Source organism: Castor canadensis, chromosome 13 (assembly GCF_047511655.1).
Source record: "Castor canadensis chromosome 13, mCasCan1.hap1v2, whole genome shotgun sequence".
In the NCBI taxonomy this organism is placed as follows: Eukaryota; Metazoa; Chordata; class Mammalia; order Rodentia; family Castoridae; genus Castor; species Castor canadensis.
Genome location: NC_133398.1, coordinates 64,853,483 through 64,876,448, shown reverse-complemented (window position 1 = coordinate 64,876,448; position 22,966 = coordinate 64,853,483). Strand labels below are relative to the sequence as shown.

General features: G+C 34.8%; 1 protein-coding gene across 3 annotated transcripts in view; it reads left to right on the top strand.

Moving 5' to 3' along the window:
• Uhrf2 (ubiquitin like with PHD and ring finger domains 2) overlaps window positions 1-22,966 on the top strand; it is a 72,697-nt gene that overhangs the window by 24,592 nt on the left and 25,139 nt on the right. For all 3 annotated transcript variants that reach the window (XM_074051908.1, XM_074051909.1, XM_074051910.1), the window contains 3 exons: window positions 12,230-12,448; window positions 19,222-19,331; window positions 20,197-20,383. In XM_074051908.1, coding sequence (XP_073908009.1) covers window positions 12,230-12,448; window positions 19,222-19,331; window positions 20,197-20,383 — 516 coding nt within the window. The remainder of the gene's footprint in view (window positions 1-12,229; window positions 12,449-19,221; window positions 19,332-20,196; window positions 20,384-22,966) is intronic.

Sequence of the window (22,966 nt, the reverse complement as noted above, 5' to 3'; positions counted from 1 at the left end):
CTCGCTAGTCAGCCACTCTACCACTTGAGCCATTCTGCCAACCCTTTTCATGTTGGTTAATTTTGAGATAGGGTCTCACTTTATGCCCACAGTAACCTGGACTGCCATCCTCCTATTTGTGCTTCTCCACATAGTTGGGATAACAGGCATTCCACCATGCCCAGCTGTTGGTTGACATGGAGTCTGTTACACTTTTTGCCCAACCTGGCCTTAAACTTGACCCTCCTTCTAAGTAAGTTGTAAGCAATTTGCCTGTTTGTCACATCTGTGTATAATCAGATCTACAGATCTCTTTGAGTGTAGCAATGTAGCTTGAACAAGCTGTACTTTAGCAAAGATGAGGGAAGTATCATAGGCAGGATCAAGAACCTGCCTCTGGAACACTTGGAGGACATGCGGTGTTTGTCAATTTAAAATGGAGCTGTTCGTTGTTAATTATTTGAGATGCTCTCTTGCTGTGTGGCCTAGGCTGGTCTTAAACTTCTATACTCAAGTGACCCTCCTGCCTCAGCTTCCCAAATGCTGGGATTATAGGAGCAATTATAGGGATTTTAACAGCAATTTTTACAGTATACAATAGATAATTATTACCAAGCCATATGACTTCTTAGGCTTTGAAATGAGCCTCCATTAAAACAAAATTGCTTTCAGAATCAGATCAAGATAAATAAGTATTCTTTTTCATCTTCAATTCCCACTCTATTCAGATCAGAGTTAAAAACAATTTTTAGTCTGTGGGGAATGATAGGCATTTCAGACTTAGTGATGTTTATTAGGTAGAGGAGTTTCAAAAAACAAACTAAGAAATTTTAAGATACAGTAGTGGACATTGTTCTAAAATATAAATGAAATAATTTCCTTAGTCTATCTTCGTTTTCCTCTCAAAATTATAGATACAGCACTGACTTTAGGAAAAGGAGGTTATTATAAAAGGTTTGAGATGTTTTCAATTTTTGCTGTTAGTAAATTCTCTTTTCTATCAGTTCCTTCATGAACATTAGCTGAATTGTTGAAGGCTTCTTGTGAAAAAATATAGTTTGTCTATCTTATGAATATATATTTTCTCTGTCTAGGCTGTCAACTCTATGATTTGCATTTTACTGCTGAAAATGTCAAGCAAATATGAGGTTCACTTCAAATATCTGGTGCAGTGTAGATTTTGGGGGGATTTTTTTTTATTGCTATTATATCACTCATCTATTATTACCCTTGTTTTATTAGAACTCAGCCAACATGATTAGTATTTGAAGAGAAATTACTGCTCCAGAGATCTAGATTCCAAGAGACTTTTTTTTTTGGTGGTACTGGGGTTTGAACTAAGGGCCTCATGCTTGCAAGGCAGGTGCTTTAACACTGGAGCTACTCTACCAGCCCTGTGTTGTGCCTGGGGCTGGCTTTGAACTGCTATCTTCCTGATCTCTGCCTTCTGAGTAGCTGGAATTACAGGCATGACCCACTGGTACCTGGGTTCAAAGAAATATTTAAATAGGTTTAAAAGCATACTCAAATGGGCATACGTAATTTTTGGCTGTGAGGAGTGCTACTTCTCTTCCCAACTCTACAAAGTCCTGATTACTAGGAACAGACTAAACCTGAATGAAAATTTTTAATGGTATTTTGTGATTTAAAAAAGGAGTATGATTAAATAAGCATGGCTTAAGTGGTAGAATACCTGCCTAGCAAGCATGAGGCTCTGAGTTCAAGCTCTAGTACCACCAAAAAAATGTAAGCAAATGTCAAAGTACTATAAGCTATTATAAGTCATTAAGTATAAGGGAAAAAACACAAAATTTTCCCTTATTTCATTTTGGTAAGCTTATACTTGTTTACTTTTATAGCTTCCTTGAATGTTCCTTTTTTTTTTTTTTTTTTGGTAATGGTACTGGGGTTTGAACTCTGGACTTTACACTTACTAGGCAGACACTCTACCACTTGAGCCATACCTCCTGTCCTTAATTAATTTTTATTTCTATTTTGTTTCCATATAGACAAAATTATTAGTACTCAAAGGCTTTTCTAAAGGAGATATTTTGTTCAAGCTAAATGGTAGAGATGACTTTATATGAGGGACAATTTCTCTGTTATGCAGTATTTACCCTTATTAAGTTTGCATAGAAAGTAATGTTCATAATGTGCTTATGGGAAATTTTTACTCATTTTCTTAAGTAGGGAAAATGGTAGTTGAGTATTCTGAGGTCTAGTTATGGTTTTCCTTTTAAGTTGGGCTCTTAAATATAGCAGTCAGTCCTTTTAACTTTCTGAAGTTAAACTAGGGCTGAACTATGTCTCAAATTCTCCTGATTGTAAAATGCTTCTCTTTAAAATGGTGTCATTAGATGAAGCAGCTCAGTCTCTGTTCAAGCCTGGAACTTTACAATCTTCCTACCTCAGCCTCCCAAGTGCTAAAATTAAAGGTGTGTACCACTGTGCCCCGCCCTCTAAAGAAATGTTGACAGAAGGTTCTCAGTCATGTGGTCCATATTTAATTCTTAGGGCACAGTTACCATATTACTTAGTACGCATTGTGTTTAACTTCTTCTACCAAGGATTTAACGTGTGTACCTTTAGTCAGTCCTGTAGGCCAATTAAAGAGGTAAATTTAAGAAAACTATTTTATTATTGGCCTGCTTTTTTTTTTTTAATTGCTTTAAATTTAGTGTCTAATATAGAGGTCTTAATTTATAAATTTTAGCTGATTTCTAAGAGGAAAACTAGAAAACATCTGATAATTTGAACAAGGTAGTATGTATGTAAAGAAGGAAAATTCTTATGAGAGTTAATATATTTCTGTATTATATCTGAAGAATGCATAATTGTATGTAGGCAAAGTTGCCGTTTTTAAATGTGGGAAAATGACTGCTAAGTCTTTTCATAGTGATGCCCAAATTATAGTAGCTTAATCTAGTAATTCTGTTAAAATAACCCATGTGTCTAATAGTGCACAAATGCTTTACTGGATTTTCTCATGTAATTCTTACTTTAAAACTCAGTGAAGTACTGTTGTATGTGTGAAGTGGGAATAACTGAGGTTTAGAGAGGTTAAGCATCCTGTCCAGTATTAGTAGGTGGTAGATTTGGATTCAGAAAAAGCACATGCTTGCAACCACAACTGCCTCTCGTTTTGGGAGAAGCATGCTTATAAAGAGGTATTATCTCTACCTGTTTATAATACCTTATATTAACAGTGTCTGTTGTATATAGGGTTGTTCACATAACTTTAAATTTTTTCTGTGTTAATCTCTAGTTACGATGTTTTTGCAGAACAAATACCATAAACTAGAGGTTCTTTACTTATGCATTTTTCTGTAGGGAAGACCAACAATTTATTAGTATTTGAAAAGTTTTTTTTTTTTAACTAAATGTGTTAAATTGTTTTTATTACAGTGTCAAAGTTTTACTGTAGGATTAAGATAAAATGGAAATGTCAAAGTTACGGTTACTTTGGGGATAACTTACACTGGGATGTAATTAAGAGTTCATATGGCAAATGTTATAGAGAAGCTTGGGCTTCTCCTGTCTTGTTTTCCTTGATGGTGAGATGGCTTGAGTGAAGCCAGTTGATTAGGATATTTACCTGTTAACTAAATTTTCATAGAATAAAGCCCCATCAGTTTGTAAGGATTTAGCTTAATTGAGGTGTTTTATAATAATAGCTATCATTAGATTTGTACTCAGTAGATGTAACATAGTTTTACAATCCTTAGTTCAGAAATTAAATATAAGCACTTGCTTCGTTGAAGACCCTTGGTTTGCCTAACCTAAATTCCAAGTCCATTGTTCATATTATGGAGTCTAGGGAGGTAAAAAGGTCAATAATACTATTAGTGATGGTATGCAGAATATTTGTTTTATGCTTTCAAGTGGTCATTTTTTATGTTGTTAGTAGATGAGAATAGTGTTAGTGGATGTAGAGTAAATGTTATTTTCTGTTATTTCTTAAATAATAATCATTTAGGTAGATAGCCTGTGATTGGTGGTAGGCCTCCTAGGGATAAGAGTGATAAGAATTATGGAGATAATTATTAGTTTTTTATATCATGTATGAGACAGTCATAATGTGTTAGAATTTAAGTTAAATATTGTAAATATAATATGAATTAATAGATTCAGAGTTATTACTGATGGGTTGTACATGATGATAGCTATTCATCCTATATGGGCAATTGATGAATAGGCTAAACTCTATCATAAGTGAGTCTAGTTAAGTCCTCTTATACTACCTTCTAGGTTAGATAGTATGGCTGAAGTAAGGATTACACTTAGGTTAATTGGTGGTGAGATTTAAAATAGAATTGATGTGCATTAAATTCTATCATGTATGGGATTATTCCTGATGTAAGTAGGATTCCTTGTATTCTGGTATTCAAAAGTGGAATGGGGCTAGTTGTAACTTTATAAGCACTGCTAGGGTTATTATAAGTGATACTTAAGAGTAATGGTTATTAATAGTCCATTATCCTGAATGAAGCATATTTGTGATAATAGCAATTATTAGAATTACTAATGCTGTTGTTTGTATTGAAAATATTTAATGACAACTTCTGTAGAGTGGGGATTTTCTTTGTAATTAGGATGGGAGTAGTATGCTTATTTCTAAATCTCCTCAAATTAATCATTGTGAACTAAGTATTATGAATATAGTACCTGAGAGGAGATTCGCTAGGTTAATGGTGGTTAGTTAGTAAGGAAAGGATATCAAACAGTATTTTCAGGGTATGGGCCCTCCACCCTATTTAGCTGACCTTGTAGAATATGGCATCTTAAGTAGCATGAATTTTTTTTTTTTTCCTTTTTGTGGTACTGGGGTTTGAACTCAGGGCCTCATACTTGCTAGGCAGGTGCTCTACCACTTGAGCCACTCCGCTAGTCCTTCATTATGATGGTTTTTTCGAGATAGGAACTCATGAACTATTTGCCTGGGCTGACTTTTGACCTTGATCCTCCTGATCTTTGCCTCCCAAGAGTTAGGATTGTAGGGGTGAGCCACTGTCACCCCATAGCATGAAGATTCCTATAATTCTAGAAATAAGAGGGGGTGTGTATGTCATACCTCTATTACATTAAAACTATCAAAGTAACTTTTTATTAGACATAATTCTTATGTTTGAGGAGGGATACTTGATATAATAATGGGTATAGAGGTGTGTCATATGCGTAGAACTTGTGTTTAGGATATAGTTTTTATAATAAATGTATAAATTGGCCATACTGAAATCAGGGGTAGGAAACTAGGAATTCATAGGAATGAAGCAGTCAAACAGAGGGTTTTGATAATAAAATTAGTTGTATGGCATGTGGGGATTATGAAATGCTCTTAAGAAAAGGATTATTGTTAAAGCATTTATCATATGAATTATGAAGAACAGAATGAATGGACCTGAGGTATATTTGACATTAAAGTCTGAGACACATCTGATTCTTCTTCTATCAAGTAAAAAGGAGTTCAGTCAGTTTCTGCTAGTATTGAAGTAAGTCATATCATTCATTGCTAGTGGTTATGATGGTCTTACATAATCATATGTGTGCTGAAGTGGAAATAAGTGCTGATGGAGTAAAAGATCCATTTGTTAATAAAAGTAGAATAATAGCTAGGATTACTTTATATGTTGTTTGTATTGTGGCCCAAAGTATTCTTATCAATGCCTATTTTGAATTTGATGCTCAACCTTTTTTCTCTCTCTTTCTCTTTTTTTTTTTTTTTTTTTTTTTTTGGTGGGACTGAGGTTCAAACTCAGGGCTCCACACTTGCAAAGCAGGTGCTCTACCACTTGAGCCACACCTCTAGTCCTGATGCTTATCTTTAGCAGGGAATAAACAGCAAGTTTAGATATAACCAGGATGAATAGAATTCTCATGTTTATATTGATTAGGGGTTGAGGTACTGGTAGTGGAATCATATAGCAAGTGTGGGGATAATGCAGGTGCAACAGTAACTAAAAGAATGAATGTGTCCTGGGGTGCTGCTTAAGTGGTAGAATGCCTGCCTAGAAAGCATCAGGCCCCGAATTCAAGCCCCAGTGCCACAAAAAAAAAAAAAAAAAAGTTTAAAAAAAGCGATGGATGATGGTGGTGGTCATAGCAATTCTTTAATGAATAATTTTATTGCATCAGGATTGGGATGTAACAGGCAAAATATAAAAATATTGTTAAGGAGGAATTGAATGAGGGTTGCCCATTGCTCCCAGTGTTCTGTAGATTTTGATTTTGTTGTTTGTTTGGTTTGGTTTGGTGGTGGGTTTTTGTTTTTGGAGTGTGGGGATTGAACCCAGGGTCTCTCCCTTGCTAATCAGGTGCTCTCAAGTGGAGCTCAGGCTCCACTTGAGCTATGCCTCCAGCCCTTTTGTCTCTCTTTTTTTTTTTTCTCTTTTCTATTTTGTGTTTATTTGTTTTGTGGTATTAGGGTTTGAACTTAAGGCCTGCAGCTGGCTAGGCAAGTGCTTTGCCACTTAAGCCATGACTCAGTTCTTTTGTTTTGTTTTGCTTTTTTGATAAGGTCTCACTAACATTGCTGGGGTTGGCCTCCCAAGTCCCAATCCTTTTGCTTCTGCCTTCTGAGTAGCTGGGATTACAGGCATGTACCACCACTTCTTTAAGATTTTTGAGTCTATTCTCAGCCTGTAGTATAGGCTGAGTAGTCTTAATTGTGGCTATTACAAATAGAAGTCAGTGAGCCAATTATGAATAAAATCAAGTGGTATTTTTAGATGGAAGTAACTTTTCTATAAAGTAATAAAACTGATTGTCTTGAGTGTATTGATGTCGTGATCTATTTCCAAAGGAATCCCAAAAGTGTTCCGAGTGATATTAAATGAAATGATTTCTGGATTTTGATGGGAGAGTAGAATTTTCTTGAAGTTGATGTCATGTTGATCTTGAATGTTGGGAGCCAGAACGAAGAGTTTAATCTCAGAACCCTGGTGCAGTGACCAGTGTACCATGTTGCTTTTTGTTTGTTACCGATGTGTTTACTAAAGACTTCAAATATTTCCTTTAACTTTCTGTGACTTGCAGGGTTCCAAATAGATGATAATCAAAAGGAGAATGGAAGAAGTTAGACATACACGTGACCTTACCATTGCTCTTACATGTGTTATAAGATCACTTAGTATTTAGAAGAATGACTTTGTAGATATCAATTGATTTTGACTTTTCAAATTGATGCATCATCCTTTTACATTAGTGTTTCTCAATGATGGTCAGAAACACTGCAGATTTACCCAGGTAAGATGTTTAGGATGCAGATTTCTGAGGGGATCTCTCCCTGTCACTACCTTAGGTGGGCCTTGGGTAGGGCCCAGGAATCTGTTTTTCAAATAGTTATACCAGGGGCATAATAAGTATATAGAGCAGTGATTCGCTTACAGGCTACATAGTTTAGGTACTAGATTGAGAATTTGGCTTGAATTTTAGGTCTTCATTGCTAAGGTTTTTGTTATTAGAGAATCTTTCAACCTTAATTTCCTCCTGTAAATATCTACTTGGTATTTGTTTTTTATAACTTTGGAAAATACCTAGCAATAAAATCAAACTGCTGATTTTACTTAATAATTAATGTTATTTTGATAAGTATTCTTAGGTAATACTTGGGAGTATCCTATTTTTTGACATTGGTGTTTTTAACCTAATTATATTGTATCCATTATTATCAAAACAGTTATCCACCATTTTTTTATGTTCAAAAATGAGATTTATTTCCATGTAATATGTAACATCTCAGAGTAAGCAGTTTTAAGTAAGTTACTCACAATTGTATGTAAGATCTAAATTCAAGGTGTGAAACTTCATAATGTTATCTTTTTGAGTAAGAAATGCTTTCTTTTTTGCATATGGTATGACATTAAATATTTTGTGAACTGGAACTTGCCTGCAGATGAATGGTGTCCTTATTTACCTTAAGCCCTGTTTTAGAAGTTGTTCAAGTTTCCACTCTCCCAAAATGTTTCATACAGTCAGTACAGTCAGTTCTCCTCAGTGCAAATGCTGGAAAACATCAGCTACTTGGACTAATTTGAGGTAGCTTCAACTTTACATTAAACTGCATGGGAAAGAGAATGTTTTGTTAGTAGCTGTCTATACTTGAATAATCTTTCTCTTGAGTACAGCTGCTTACAGGTTTTCGTTCTTGATTTTAAGAACACCAGAAACTTAATAAAACATTTTTCTTATTAGCTTTGCATGGAATTCTGTGTTCCCACCTTCTGTGGTTTAAATACGGTTTGTGTGTATCATGGAAGGGTTTCATGTGTTGGAACCCTTGTCTTCAATGTAAAAATAGGCACATACAAGGAAGATAAAACTCTGAAAGAAATTAATTAAAGTGTACTCACTACTTAGCCATGAATACTGTCTAGTCATTTATGTTTTAAAAACATTACATGATATAGTTTATATGATATGCTAAAGAGCAAGAAAGTTTGTAAACCCTTTTTAAAATTATGGAGCCTAGAGTCAGATGGTCAGTTTGAAATATGTCTTAAGTTTTTTAACTTCAGTGCTTTATCTGCAAAATTAGGATAAAATGGCTCCTACTTCTGTTATAAGGGTTATTATAATTTTCTTTTATGTGTTAGTAATCATAAGGAAGATTTGGAGGCAAGTGAACTGGATATGGCATATGGGTAGAGTAGAAGTTAAAAAATACAGTATAAGCATGTTATTTAAAAATACAGATTTAATTAAGAAATAGCAAGGAATTGAAAGTGGTTGTCTCTGGGCAGCAGAAGTAAGGGGCACAGTGGACTTGGAGCAGGAGGCTGCTCATCTTTATTATGAGCCTTGGGTACTAACCTTTCGAATTTTGTTTTGATAATGGGACAAAAAGAACTTGGAGCAATCCTTTGGTGTTTAGCTAGTTTTTGGATTTTAACTTGCAGCATTTTTATTTTGCTTTTATTATAGAAATTTTTAGACACATGCAGAAGTTGAGAAAACAATATAATGAATCCATCACTTAACTTCAACCATTATCAACTCATGGCCAATTTTGTATTATTTGTACCAGCATCTCTGACCACCACTGGATTATTTTGAAGAGAATCTCAGACCTTACATCATTTGTCATAAATGGCCTTATATATATAATGTGACTATAGTGACCTTGGTGGGTATGCTGCTTGGCTCTCCCTTCAAAAACTTATTTGACCAGCTGTAAGGAGTTGACTTAGCTAATAACATTCAAAAATAGCACTTTTGAGATCTGAAGTGTTTGAGCCAAGGTTTATATTCTTTCCTGGTATCTCTCATACAGACTAAGTGTGACAAGACTTATAGGGCCTGGCAATTTCTGCCCCTTATGGGACTCTGTGGTTAATCTCTACAACTGAGCTCAATATTGGGTTGGCCAAAACTTGTACCACAGAGGTGTACCACATTCTGGGACACTTTTTGCCAGACTTCCTTTCTGTTCAACACAACTGACCAGGATCATGGTCTAAGGGCCCTATTACGTAGTTCTGGTTCTTCTCCTGTCTTTCATAGGTGTTACCTTCATCTTAACATCTGCTTCCCCATCCAACTGACAAAATGGGTAAAAGGATTCTTTTTAAAGAATTTGCAGAAAAGAGTTGACATTAGATCTGAGGATATTATTCTTCAAAAGGTCTGCTTAGTTAGTTGGCCTTTGATTGATGTTTGGAAACTTAGATTTTAGGACTATTTTCATGATGGTTTATGTGAACATCTGCTTTTGGGAGCTGGAATTTTGATATATGCTAGGCATATGTGAGTACCTATGTGACTAGCCCCTAATAACTGAGAATTTTGCTAAACTATCCTGGTAAACCATATTTTGTATGTTATCACAATTTGTGATTGGAGGAAATGTCTTAGTGGGACAGGACTTTAGAGCTTGTGTTTAGTTTCCTCTAGTCACTTTTGATTTTGGTCCTTTCCCTTTGATTTTTGATTTTCCCTTTGGCTATAGTAAACGGTAGCAATAGTTACAGGTATCTGCCATGGTGTAAGAAGTCCTGTGAGTTCTAATGAATCATTTTACCTGGGAATGGTTTTAGGAACCCCGATACATAAAGCATAATAACAAATCCTATAAAGTCCCATGATTCTTATTATCAAGTAACTAGTCAATGTTCAGAGTTCCTTGATTGTCTCTTTAAAAATACACCTAGAGGTGGTGGTGCATGCCTGTAATTCCAGCACTTGAGAGGCAGAGGCAGAAGGTCAGTCTGGGCCACACAGCGAGTTCACCTGCAGGGAAACCCTGTCTTAAAAACACATACACACAATATAAATAAATAAACCATAAAACTTTGTTCATGTTCTCTATTCCCATTCTGAGTATCTAATTTTTGACAGACTTTGGAAAATGGAGACATTTTTGCTATTGAAGCATGCTTTTTAACTATGTCATTTTAAAACTGTACAGAATAATTACAATGTCATGAAGTCAAAATACAACTTTCACATTACAGCTGAAAAAGAATTGCATCTAAAATAGTTTTCTGTCTCACATGGCCTTAAGAATATTGAGGCTGAAGTTGAATTCACAACTTTATCATTAGAAAAGGTTTAAAATCTGTTTTAACCTCTTCATTTTGTAGGTTGAGAAAAGTGTTGGCTATTTTTTGACCAAGTCACGAAACAATAATTGTCTATAAATTGGTTTTTAAACACCAAATGTTGGCCTGGAGACTTCTAGGTTTGACCATTAAAGTAGGATTGAAATAGAGGGAGAAGAGTAGAACCATGAACACGACTTTATTTGTCAACTAGAATTATTTCTATTTAATCGTGACAAAATACTAATAACTGATACTTACTTTACCCGGTACTGTTTTAAGCACTTCAAAGCTCTTCCAGTTTTAGCTCTTAAAGCCACTATATGAGGGCTAGTTACATTAGGTAAGAATTACAGATGAGAAATAGTCACAGAGGTTTAATAGCTTTTCCAAGGATACACAGTAAATCAGGAATCTAAACCTAGGCAGGCTGAAAATAGGATGTATTTTGTGTGAAGACACAAGGATAATAAAGAGGTTCAAAATCTGGTCGTGTGAGATGAAGGAACTTCACTAAAAACAATGTTTTGATTAGAGAAGATGTTTGAAGGTGTCAGGGACATTTAGATTGCCAAATATTAGGTCTGTCTTAGAGCACATATATAGATATCTTCATGGATGGAACTCAATAAATTCTTAAAGTTTATCTTTGATCCACTATCGGGTATCTTCTCTTCCCTATATCAGAACTGTATGAAGACAGAATGGCTTTCCTTAAGGTTAAAAATGTTCCCAATGCTTACTGTTTGAGCAGAGGCTGATTGTTTGGAAGCTTCATTAAAGGAAATTAAGAGACTGATGGGTTAAGTGGATCAAATAGTCTCTGAGGCCCTCTGCCTGTCTTGAAATTTCCCCCTTCCCAAATTAACAAAAACGTAGCTACTTGATTAAATTGGGTAATTTAAAATCCCATACAGGATTCATATCTATTTATTCTAAATGAGTTAAGTGTATTGTGAGAGTTCTAGGGTTGCATAGTCCTTATTTGATTTGGAAGAACCAAAACTAGCTACTGGTGCAGCTTTCCAGCTTCAGGCCCATTTTCATTTTGAGCAGTCCACTCTAGTTGATTCAGAGTTTTCTCCCCTTGGTTCTTGTCTTGTTAAATGCTATCATACTAGGGTATAATATTTAACTATTCTCATGTTCCTGTTGAACAGTAGGTTTTCAAACTTGAACATGCATTTGAATCACTGACAGCATTTGTAAAAGTAGATTACTGGACTTCATTTCTAGAGTTTCTGACTCAGGCCCAAAGTGGAGCCTTCAAATGTACATTTCTAGTACATCTCCAGATGGTGCTGGTATGTGCCCTGGCTTCAAACTCACAGTCCTCCTCCTGTCTCCACCTCCTGAGTAGCTAGGATTACAGGCATGTGTCTTCATAGCCAGCCAGCCGGTGGTTGGTCTTTGAACACAGAATGTACACTTTTCCTGCCATTCTGTAAACCACAAAGAGAGCCACATCTCCAAGGTCTAGTGGGGGTGGGGAGAGGGTTCATGTTCACACTTAGAGTAACCAACCCGTTACTATCATGGTAGGGGTAAGAATCCAACATGATCCACATCTCTATTTAAGGACCTTGAAATCTCTTTTACTTTTTCTCCCAAATTACCAGCTCTGAAAATTAGGTTTTTCTATATGTTGCATATAATTTTAGTCATTTTTGCCACTTATTATAAACTGTGTTGTGTCATCCTTTCTCTTTCCTCAGATACCCAGAAAGTGGTACACTAGAAATGAATGTGAAGGATCTTCGACCACGAGCTAGAACTATTTTGAAATGGAATGAACTAAATGTCGGAGATACAGTAATGGTTAATTACAATGTAGAAAATCCAGGAAAAAGAGGATTTTGGTATGATGCAGAAATTACCACATTGAAGACAATCTCAAGGACCAAAAAAGAACTTCGTGTGAAAATTTTCCTGGGGTAGGATTCTCTTCACTGACTTTAGTTATTGAATTCAGGAATAAAATTTTTAGGTATAAAACACATGTTTCTGATTTAAAAAGATGGAGTTTATGAAAGAAGGAAAGTTTCATATTCTGGAAGAATATTTTTACAAATAATTTTTATTAAGAATGGCTTAAATCTTTGTTTTCTGTAGGGTTAGAAATGTTTGGGAGAATCTTGGAAATGTCTGAGTATCTTAGAGAAATACTTACATTTATCACAGGAATGTTAAAGATGAAACAAAGTAATACACAAATCTTCATTCTCCTTCTCACTCTAGAGATGATCTGCTCTCACTCTTTTGAAAGTATGTTCCTTTCCTAATAAACTTCACTAGCATTTTCACTAATATGAATAAATAATAATATAAATAATGGTATATATTGCATATAGTATATATGATAACATATATATACACACAGAAAATCATTTTAGTAGCTATGTTGATATAAGAGCAGTAGCAATAGCTATCTGTAACTTAATGAAGAGAATTCAAAATGCAAAAAGTCATCTGAAATACCAAATCACTCACATGTTTATCTTGCTAGTTCTTTAAGAAATTCTCTTAGGTGATAAAAGTACTAGACATTGTTTCACAGTTAGCTCTTATACCTGGCAAATTATTGCCACCTGTCTGCTTCTTCTGAATAGTTTATTGGCTGAATAATTACTAATTTACAATTTTTAAAAGATAATCTCTTAAACTATTTCTCTATTAAGTTATTTCTCTTTATTATAAATAATGTTTAAATGATCTTCTGTATGTATTTTATGCATTTCTTTATAATGAGTTTTAGTAATTTGTTGTATTGAGCATTGACTATTTTGGCATGATACTAACATTTCTCTTACATAAATGAAGCAGCCAAATTTATATTCTTGCCAAATTCTAGTTAATGGGATTAGTATTACAAGGTGATAACAAATCTAGGAGAAGCATTTGCTTATGATTAAAATGTAAAGCAAGGGTAGGTAAACTCCAGCCCATTAGCCACCCTTTTTTGTACATAAAGTTTTATTGGAACATAGCAAAGCCCATTGATAAATGTATTATCTGTGGCTGGTGTTAGGCTAAATAGCACTGTAGAATAGTTGTAACCAAGACCTTGCGAAGCTTAAATTACTTACTGTCTGGCCCTTCATGTAAGAAGTGTGCTGACTCCTGAGATAAGGAAAAAGAGGTGTTGAGTAAAGCTTGTATTTTATTTATTTATTTTTACGGTGCTGGGATTGAAATTTATATATTAGAAAACAGATTTCAGAACTTTGTACAGAAATGTGTGATTATATTGCTGAACTAAAGATGTAGCTCAATTACAGACTTCAAACAACTTAAAACTCTGATATGGATACAAACCATGAAGTAAAAGAGAAAGCAACTAAATAAATTGACTGTAGAGAGCCTTGTAATGTCCTTGAGTGCAGGAAACATAAAACAGCACATGCATGCAATAGGACCTAACAATACTCACTGTTTGGCTAGAAAGTTTTCCCAAGTGATCATGAGGTAGAGTGGAGTACTGTGACTTGGGAGATTAGAACTAAGATTGGGTGGAAATAATGGATAGGCAAATACTGGTTCATTATGTGGTAGCTATCCTAATAGTAAAACACTATCCTGCAAATTATTGTGTTCCCCAGCATTTGAGTTTTTACTAGAAGTATTAGGAACACAAGAGCCAAAAAAGAAGCTAGTGAGGCTTGAGGGTGGAAATTTTTTTCATGATTAAAAACTTTTCCCTAAAACAAAAGCACTGAAAGCTGTAGAATAATAAGGAGTAGGAGGAGTAAGGGTAAGGAAGAGTAAGAGAGGGGTTAGACTGATTAAATTACAATATATTCACTGGTGAAATACCATAGTGAAACTCATCCTTTGAACAATGAATATACACCTAAATAATGAAGGACAGGAATGTAAAAACAGGTCCTGTTAGGGGGTAGGTAATGGTGGTAGTGGGAAATGGAAAGGATAAAGGAAGGTGAATATAGTCGATATATTTTATACACTTTTATGAAGAGCGAACATTGAAACCTGTTGAAACATTTTAAGTAGGGTGGAGTGGGGTGAGGGAGAATAATGGTGGGGTTGAACCTAACCTACGTACAATGTAAGCGTATATGAAAATGTCACAATGAAACCCCTTGTACAACTAATACATGCTAAATAAAAGTGTTTAAAAATAATCCCTTTTCAATGGCTAAAGTTAAAATTTTAAAAAAAAAAGTCCTTTCACAATAAAGAACGGATATATAATTAGGGCTAAGGTGTAAGCGCACTCTGTTGTTGGTAGTTTAGGGTTGTTATTTACAGTGCTGCCATGACATTCTTGTAGCTGTGCCCTGTCCCATTTGTGCGTTAGTTATTCCAGGATTCATCATGTCTAGAGTGAAATTTCTAGTTACAGAACCTGTGCATCTCTAGCTTTAGTCAATAGGACCAAACATTTAAGTGATTGTAACAGGTTAAACTTCTGCAACAGTGCAAGAGTTCCCATTGTGCTGCACTCACATTCACACTTAATTTGTCAGATGTGGGTTTCTGCTAATCAAGTGAGTCTGTAATAAAATCGTATCTGTTTTTGTCCTTGATTTGCATTTCCCTAACTAGAGGAGTTGAGAAAGTTTTTGTGTTTAATTGACAAGTTGGGTATCTTTTGTGAGAACCAAGTTCCAAACTTCGGTGCCTTTTTGTTGCTGTTATTTTTTGTTGTTATTTGGGTAGTCTATCTTGGTTTTTAGGAATTCTAATTATGGAGACTAGCATTTCAGTCATCTGTGGCAAAAGTATCTTTTCTATCTCTGGCCTATCTTTTCTCTTTAGGATGTTTGAATAGTAGTTTTCTTTATATTAATGTAGATAACGGTTCGGAAAGTTGAAGCAACTTTTTGTCCTTTCATGTGTACTTTCTCTGTCTTGCTTAAGAAACTTCCAGAGATCATAAACATACTCTTCCTATCTAGGCCATTCTATTTTATTCTGTAGGTAGGTCTTAAATGTTCTTAGTGTCTTGTGTGTACTGACATATAGGAATATAAGTAATCTTTAATCTTAGATGGGGTAGCTTTAGAAGGTTAATTTTAATTTACATGTAGATTGTTTTGAAATGTGTACTATTATATCATCCTCCAATTAATTTTGTTTTGTCTGTTTTGATTTCTTCCTCTTCTCCTTATTTACCAGCTGAGTTCTTTAGTGCATTGTTGAAAAGAGGTAGTGATAGATATCTTTTTTCTTTTCCTGCTGTAAGAGAATTTTCAAAATTTCATTAGTAACTGCAGTGTTTGATACAGACGTTTTGTATATTTGCTTTCCTAGATTTAGTTTGTCAGTATTTTCTGTAGCATCGTGTTAGTAAAACTTGAGTGTAACTTTTCCTATCTACTTGTCCTGAATGACATATTCTTTTCCTATTTTATGGTAGTGTTTTATGTTTGGTAAACTCCTTGGTAAAGTCCTATAGGGCTGTTTTCTTTATGGGATGGTTTTGTGATGATTGATTCAGTTTCTATAATGATCATATGACTTCATTTTTTTCCCCCATTTCTTGACCTAGAGTTAAATTTTCTGGTAATTTGTCTGCTATATCTATATTTTAAGGTATTTGTTAGCCACATCTTTTTTAATGCATACAATGTCTGTTGTGCTATTTCTTTTTCTTTCTGAATTTAGTTTGTGACTTTTTGGTCAGTCTCACCAGAGGTTATTAGTTTTGTTAGACTTTTGGAAAGAATTAATCTTCAGCTAAATTTAATCTTTTCCTGTATTGAAGGTGCAGAGGAAGAAACAAATAGAGGACATGAGATTTAATCTGTCCTGGAGAGTTAATAAGGGAACTTGAAATTTCTTCATGCTTGTTTCTAATTCTTTTTTCTTTTTGAGCGGGATGGTAATACTGGGGTTTGAACTTGGGGCCTTGTACTTGGTAGGCAAGCACTCTGCCACTCCATCCACGCCCCCAGCCTCTTTCGCTTTAGATTATTTATTACCATCTGCCATGGAGTTAAAAATTGAGAAGAAACTAATAAGTAGAATCCAAATTGAGTAGGACAAAGAAAATAGAGACAAAGGAAAACACGGTTCACTTACAGCAGCGTAAGAGAGTAGACTTCAGAAAATAAATTTCCATAGCTTCTTTTTGTTTTAATCACTTTTATTTGTTTTTGTTTTAGAGACAGGGTCTTACTTTGTATCCCAGTCCATCCTGGAACTCATGATCCTTCTGCCTCAATCTCGAGAGTGCTGGGATTTCAGGCATGTACTGCCATGCCCAGCTTAAAAATCACTTTTGAGGTATAGTTTGCATACAGTAACATACTCCACCCTTTGTGTGCAGGGATTACCACACCCACAGATTTAGTCAACCTCTGATCAAAAACATTAAAAAATAGTTCATCTGTACTGATAAGTATACCGTTTTTCTTGTCATTGTTCCCTAATCAGTGCAGTATAACAACTATTCACTTAACATGTAAATGATATTAAACATTATAAGTCATCTAAAGAAGATATATAGGAGAATGTTTCATAGGTTGTATGCAAATAAAAACTTCAAAGTTTTTTATTTTATATAGGCTATCTGCGCATCTGTGGATTTTGCTATTAGAGGGGATATCCTAGGACCAATCCCATGCAGATACTAAACTATGACTATATTTATTTTAAGTGTATATTTCTGTGAACATGAAGAAATATATGTATCAGTGCCACCATTGTGTTCAAGAACATTTTCATCATCCCAAAGTTCCCATGGGCTCCATTATAGTCATTACCACAATCCTCATTGGCTCCACTGACCCTACTTTCTATCTCTTATAAGCCAGAGTTTTGAATTCTTCACAAGAAAAAAAAAAAGAAGAAGAAATAGGGTTAGGTACTCCAGATCAGGAACAGAAAATTTACAAGATGAACCTGAGACATCTTGTCATATAAATAACAAGGAAATCTGCAAATACTGCTAAATTTTTTCAGAAGGATTTAGGAGTAAACTAGAACCTCCCATTAGCCACAAATGAGACAGTTTGAATATTGAGAAGGAAAATAGCTATAGTAGATTGAAACAAAAGAAGTTATTTAAATCTACAAGTCCATAGCAATACAAAAATGTACTAGTCACTTATAGAAGATGTTGGAAAACTATTCTTTTTAAAAAAAGCCAAAGAAGCATTTTACCTACCTGTGATAAAAGTTATACCACTGGGTCACCAAGTAATCGAAAGATGTTTTACTTTAAAGCATCTCATAGTTTTTCCCCCTAGCAAATGCTAGAACTAGAATTACCAGCATTTTCTGGGATCCAGTGCATTAATAAATCCAAGCATTGAGCATTAGTGGCTACTGTCATGACAGGAAAAGAAATAATTAAATAGATGCTCTCTGATGGAAATAGACCTATGAAATAGTCTTGGTAGAAAATGAACCTAAATGTAATTAAGTGCCTTCAATGCAAGGGTTACAGTCCTCTCGCCTTCCCTGTGAAGAGCCAGGGAGTAAATAGTTTGGCTTTTGGGGGCCATCATAGCATTAAACCAGCCACAGATAATATATAATCAAGTTGCCCACAGCTAGATTCCAGTAAAAGTTTATTTACAAAAACAGGCAGTGAACCAAGATTTCTTTGCTTTTACTTCAGCTCCAATTGTCAATTTATAGGAAGGACAAAAACAGTTTAAATTATACTTTGGGAATGCAAGTAGCAAAATCCAGACTGTGAGAAAATCTATTGGACAAATGGTTACGGCACTTTAAGAAATTGCAAGGAAGTAAAGATGGTGTGAGAATTTATAGATTGTAGGCTTTTAAAAATACAGACATAATTATACCATATGTTTAGGGAGGTAGACAGGTGATGAGGCTCAAGAAAATTAAGATAACTAATAACTCTTGAGAGGTTATAAAGAAGTTGTCAGTTGGGAAGGGCGCATGATCAAGGACTTCTAGGTAATTGACAGTTCTATCTTCTGTCATGGCTAGTGATTTACAGAGAGATATATACCTTCAAATTGGTTAAGCTATACATTTGTCCATGTACAAATGTCCATTCTACATTTGTTACATTTGACATTAAAAACTTTAAAAGAAAGGGTAAAGAGTAGAAAATGTCTTCCAAGCAAAGAATGCTAACCAAAAAGAAGTAGCCTTGATGTAGAATGCATTATTAAGATAAAAAGCAGTATTTCATAAAATGATTGAGGATTCTGAAATTTGTATATACCTAATAAGATATCTTCAGAAATACAAAGCAAAAGCTAGCAAATTAAAAAGAAAAATGTACAAACCCACCATCATAATAGGAAACTTAACTTTAAAGAAACATGCAAATAAGCATAAATTAAAATCCTGACAAATACGGCTTCCTGCTTGGAAGACTTTTTTAAAAAAGAGGCCATCTTTTTGCCCAGAAATTCACTGTGTTTATTATAAATAAGTCTTTCGTTTTAATTGACAGGATAGCATAGTTTTTAAATTTACAAGACAGCTGCTTTCCAGATTCTCTAAGTAATGATTTAAGTCCTGAATTTCTTTTTCCTTGATACTACCCTAAAGTTATACCTAACTTTAGTGCTAACTAATCATAATTGTACTTTTCCTACTATTAGAAACAATAGTTCAGAATAATTTGCATCACTATAATCTCAATTTGTAAATGGGCAAAATACAATGAGTTTCCAAACTGACTTCTAATCATTATTTTTTGCACAAGGTTTAGATTTTCTTGGTAGAAGTTAACCTTTCTTCCTATTTTAAACAGGGGTTCTGAAGGAACATTAAATGACTGCAGGGTAATATTTGTAGATGAAATCTTCAAGATCGAGAAGCCTGGAGCCCATCCTATTTCATTTGCAGATGGAAAGTTTTTAAGTATGGATTTTTCTTTTGAGCATAGACTGCATGTGTTGTATGTGAGGGAAATTGTTTTTACTGATCACTGAATAACTTGGGAGGAGTATAAAATTGTACACCATACAAATTTGTTTTAAAGGTACCAGAGTAGGAAGAGGGAATACCTTCTAATAGGTTTTTCTGAGTATTGTCAAGTGGCCTTTCAAATGTTTATTAATTGACATCTTCACCAACAATGGCTAGTTTCTCTATATCTTTATCAATACTGAACATATATCTATTTATATCTAATCTAAGAATTAATGCCCAAAGTATTAGCTTGAATCTCTTTAGATAGAATTAAGGATCTATCTAAGGTCTTGTTCTGAGTTTCTCATACTTTTTATGGTTCATTAAGCCATTGATACCTCAGTAATTTTTTTCAAAGGCACATATAAGCTACAAGAAATACTGAACTATCCCACTTATTAACTGTTCAAGAAATTATATTTCCCTTGAAATTCTAAGGTATTCTATGTTGCTCCAGTGAGTTCTCTACGCTGCCCTTGAGTATGCAACATTTGGGAAATTATGTGAGTCTATATATATATATATATATATATATATAAAACTTTTAAAAAACATTTGCTGGTTATTCCATTTTTCACTGGCTTATGCCTTGGCCCTATTCCTAAAACTCTGATTTAGTAAGTCTAGGGTGGGACTCAGCAATTATTCTTTAAGTCTCATACTTAATTATTCCTTTTAGTTCCTTTTTGTTGTTGTTGTTTAAAAAAAAAAAAAGCTATATGGTGTTTCCAAAGTTTTTTTTTTTTTGTAAGAAAAGATTTAAGATGTAAGATTTATTTTAACATAAGACTTGCTGTAATTTTGTTCTTAATAGGAAAAAATGACCCTGAATGTGACCTGTGTGGTGGAGATCCAGATAAGAAATGCCATACATGCTCTTGTCATAAATGTGGTGAGAAACAGGAACCCAACATGCAGCTTTTGTGTGATGAGTGTAATATGGCTTATCATATTTACTGCCTGAATCCACCTTTGGATAAAGTTCCAGAAGAAGAATACTGGTAGGGTCACCCAAATTTTGTTGTAGTTGTTGTTATTTTATAAAGAATCAAATGTGACATATATATTTGAACTACCAAAAGTAGATTTCTAAAGATACATAGTGTATGTTTGCATGCTTAAATGTTATAGCCAGTGGTTTCTTGGCATTAATATCTTTATTCAATTACATAAAAAATTCTTAGCAACTTCTGGATTCTAGCTTCATCTTGTAAGCCCTATAGTCCCTTCTCCAATACAGAGCCTGAATTCTTTCAAAAGTACAAATCTGAATGTTACTCCTTTGCTTCATAGGCTTTATGTTGCCTTAAAGAGCCCTGCATAATACTATTTAATTGCTTCTCTAGCTATTGCTCTCTTTTTTTGGTGGTGATGGGGAATGGTACTGGGATTTGAACTCATGGCCTCACTTGCCAGTCAGGTACTCTACCACTTGAACCACACCTCCAGCCCGTTTTGCTTTTTTGAATAGGGTCTCATGCTTTTTGTCCAGGGTCAGCCTGGACCGCCATCCTCCTATTTATACATCTCACGGAGCTGGGGGAGCTGGGATCACAGACACGTACCACGTGCTCAGCTTGTTGGTTGAGATGGCAGTATTCCTGACTTTTTGCCTTAAATAAAACTCATACTCTGTTTCTTTTCTGGATTTTCACACCTGACTCATTTTCTTTTTAGAAGCATTTTCCTCTTATACATAAGTTGAAAATGACATTCACCCTTCAGCTTTTCACTTAAATATCATTTCTTCCAATAAGCCTTTATGATGGCCCTCCTCTCCCAACCATGTGTTAGATGCTCCTATTATGTTCTATAATAGTGCTTAATAATTACTAAGTATTTAGTATATACTAGACTCTGACAAAATGCTTTATATGGAATATTGTATCTAGTTCTATGAAGTTGATAAGTAGAACAAGGCTCCAAGGTCAAGTGTACTTACCAAGATCTAAACTTCCACATGTAGTGATTGCTATAAAGCACAAAAAAAAAAGTGGTTACAAAAGAAACTGGGAAAAATGTGCCCAAAGTTATAATGAACTTTTAATACCATATTAAGGATTTTTTAAAACTATGGGCCATATTATACTACCATTAAAGGTTTTTAATTACAAGGTATGATAGTCAAAAATACTGATGTCACAAATGGGTAGCTGGTACCAATGTGAAACACCTCTGTCTTACAAAGATAGAAGAGGTAGGAGGAAGGGATATAGTTTCTTCCTGTCACTTCCTACCACTAATTTGCATGAATTTTACCACCACTGGGTAACTACCTTTCCTCTGAAGTCTCATATTTTTCTTCTTGCTTGTTTTAGGGGAGGTTATATTCCTGTTTCTCTAAAAGGCAATGTTGGCCACTTAATGGAAGGGATTTTAATTTATTGTATTTAGTGCCTTCTCAAACATAATTTTCTCAACTTCATGAAGTGATTTATGTGTGTGTTTTCTCTTCTATACTGTCAAATAAGATATCTCATAATTAGTCAAGATTGACTGACAGATACATGCCTTCTTTGCTCTAAAGCCCATCTGGAATAAATAATTATGAAATGGAAAATATAGACAAACATAAGACTAATTGAGCAGTAGCCTTTAGAGCTTTGTTAGAATATACTCTCTTAAGTTCCCAGTTCTCCGTGACACAGGTAGCCGCATCTCATTCTATAGACATACACCTTGGTTTCTGGAAAAGATTTAAGGAACTAGTCAGAGTGGTTTGTGCCTGTAATTCCAGCTGTTCAGGAGGCAGAGTCCAGGAGAATAGCTGTTTGAGGCCAGCTTGGGCACAAAGTTAGCCACACCACATCTCAACAAATAAGCTGGATGTGGTGATGCACTCTTGTGATCCAAACTATGTAGGAGGCTGTAGGTAGGAGGATGACCCATACCAGGCAAAAAAACTCCATGAGGCCTATCTGAAAAATAAAGCATAAAAGAGCTGGGTTTATGGCTCAAGTGGCAGAGCACCAGCCTAGCAAGCCTGAAATTCTGAGCTCAAAATCCAGTAGTGCACCCTCACCCCCTAGAAAAAATTAAGGCAACTTACGAGAAAGAACAGACAAGTACAGGAAATGAGCTACAGGTAAGGTTCATATAAACAAACATCCTTGGTATTCTATATACTTGTTATAATAGTCTTTATTTTTGTTTGTTTATTATTAATTATTACTGTACTGGGGGTACACTGTGACATTTATAGAATTTCTTACATCATAGTTAAATTCATCCCCTCCATCACTCTCTTTTATCTCCCCTCCCCTCATTCCTGGAATAGTTTTAATAGGTCTTATTTTTCCATTTTCATACATGAGTACATAATATTTTTACCATATCCACTCTTCTACACTCTTTCCTTATAATCTCCTCCCTCCCACTTGTATTCCCCCACCACAGGACCTGTTTTGCCTTCCTGTTCTGTTTTTTGGGGGGAAAAAAAGACAATTTTGTTTGTTTAAGATGTCTATACACAGTTTCATTGTGACGTGTATTTCTTGAGAATTCTAAAAACCAACATCAGATGTGAAGATGTATCTATTGTACAGTTAAATATTTGATCTGGAAGCATCAATTCTTTCTGCTTT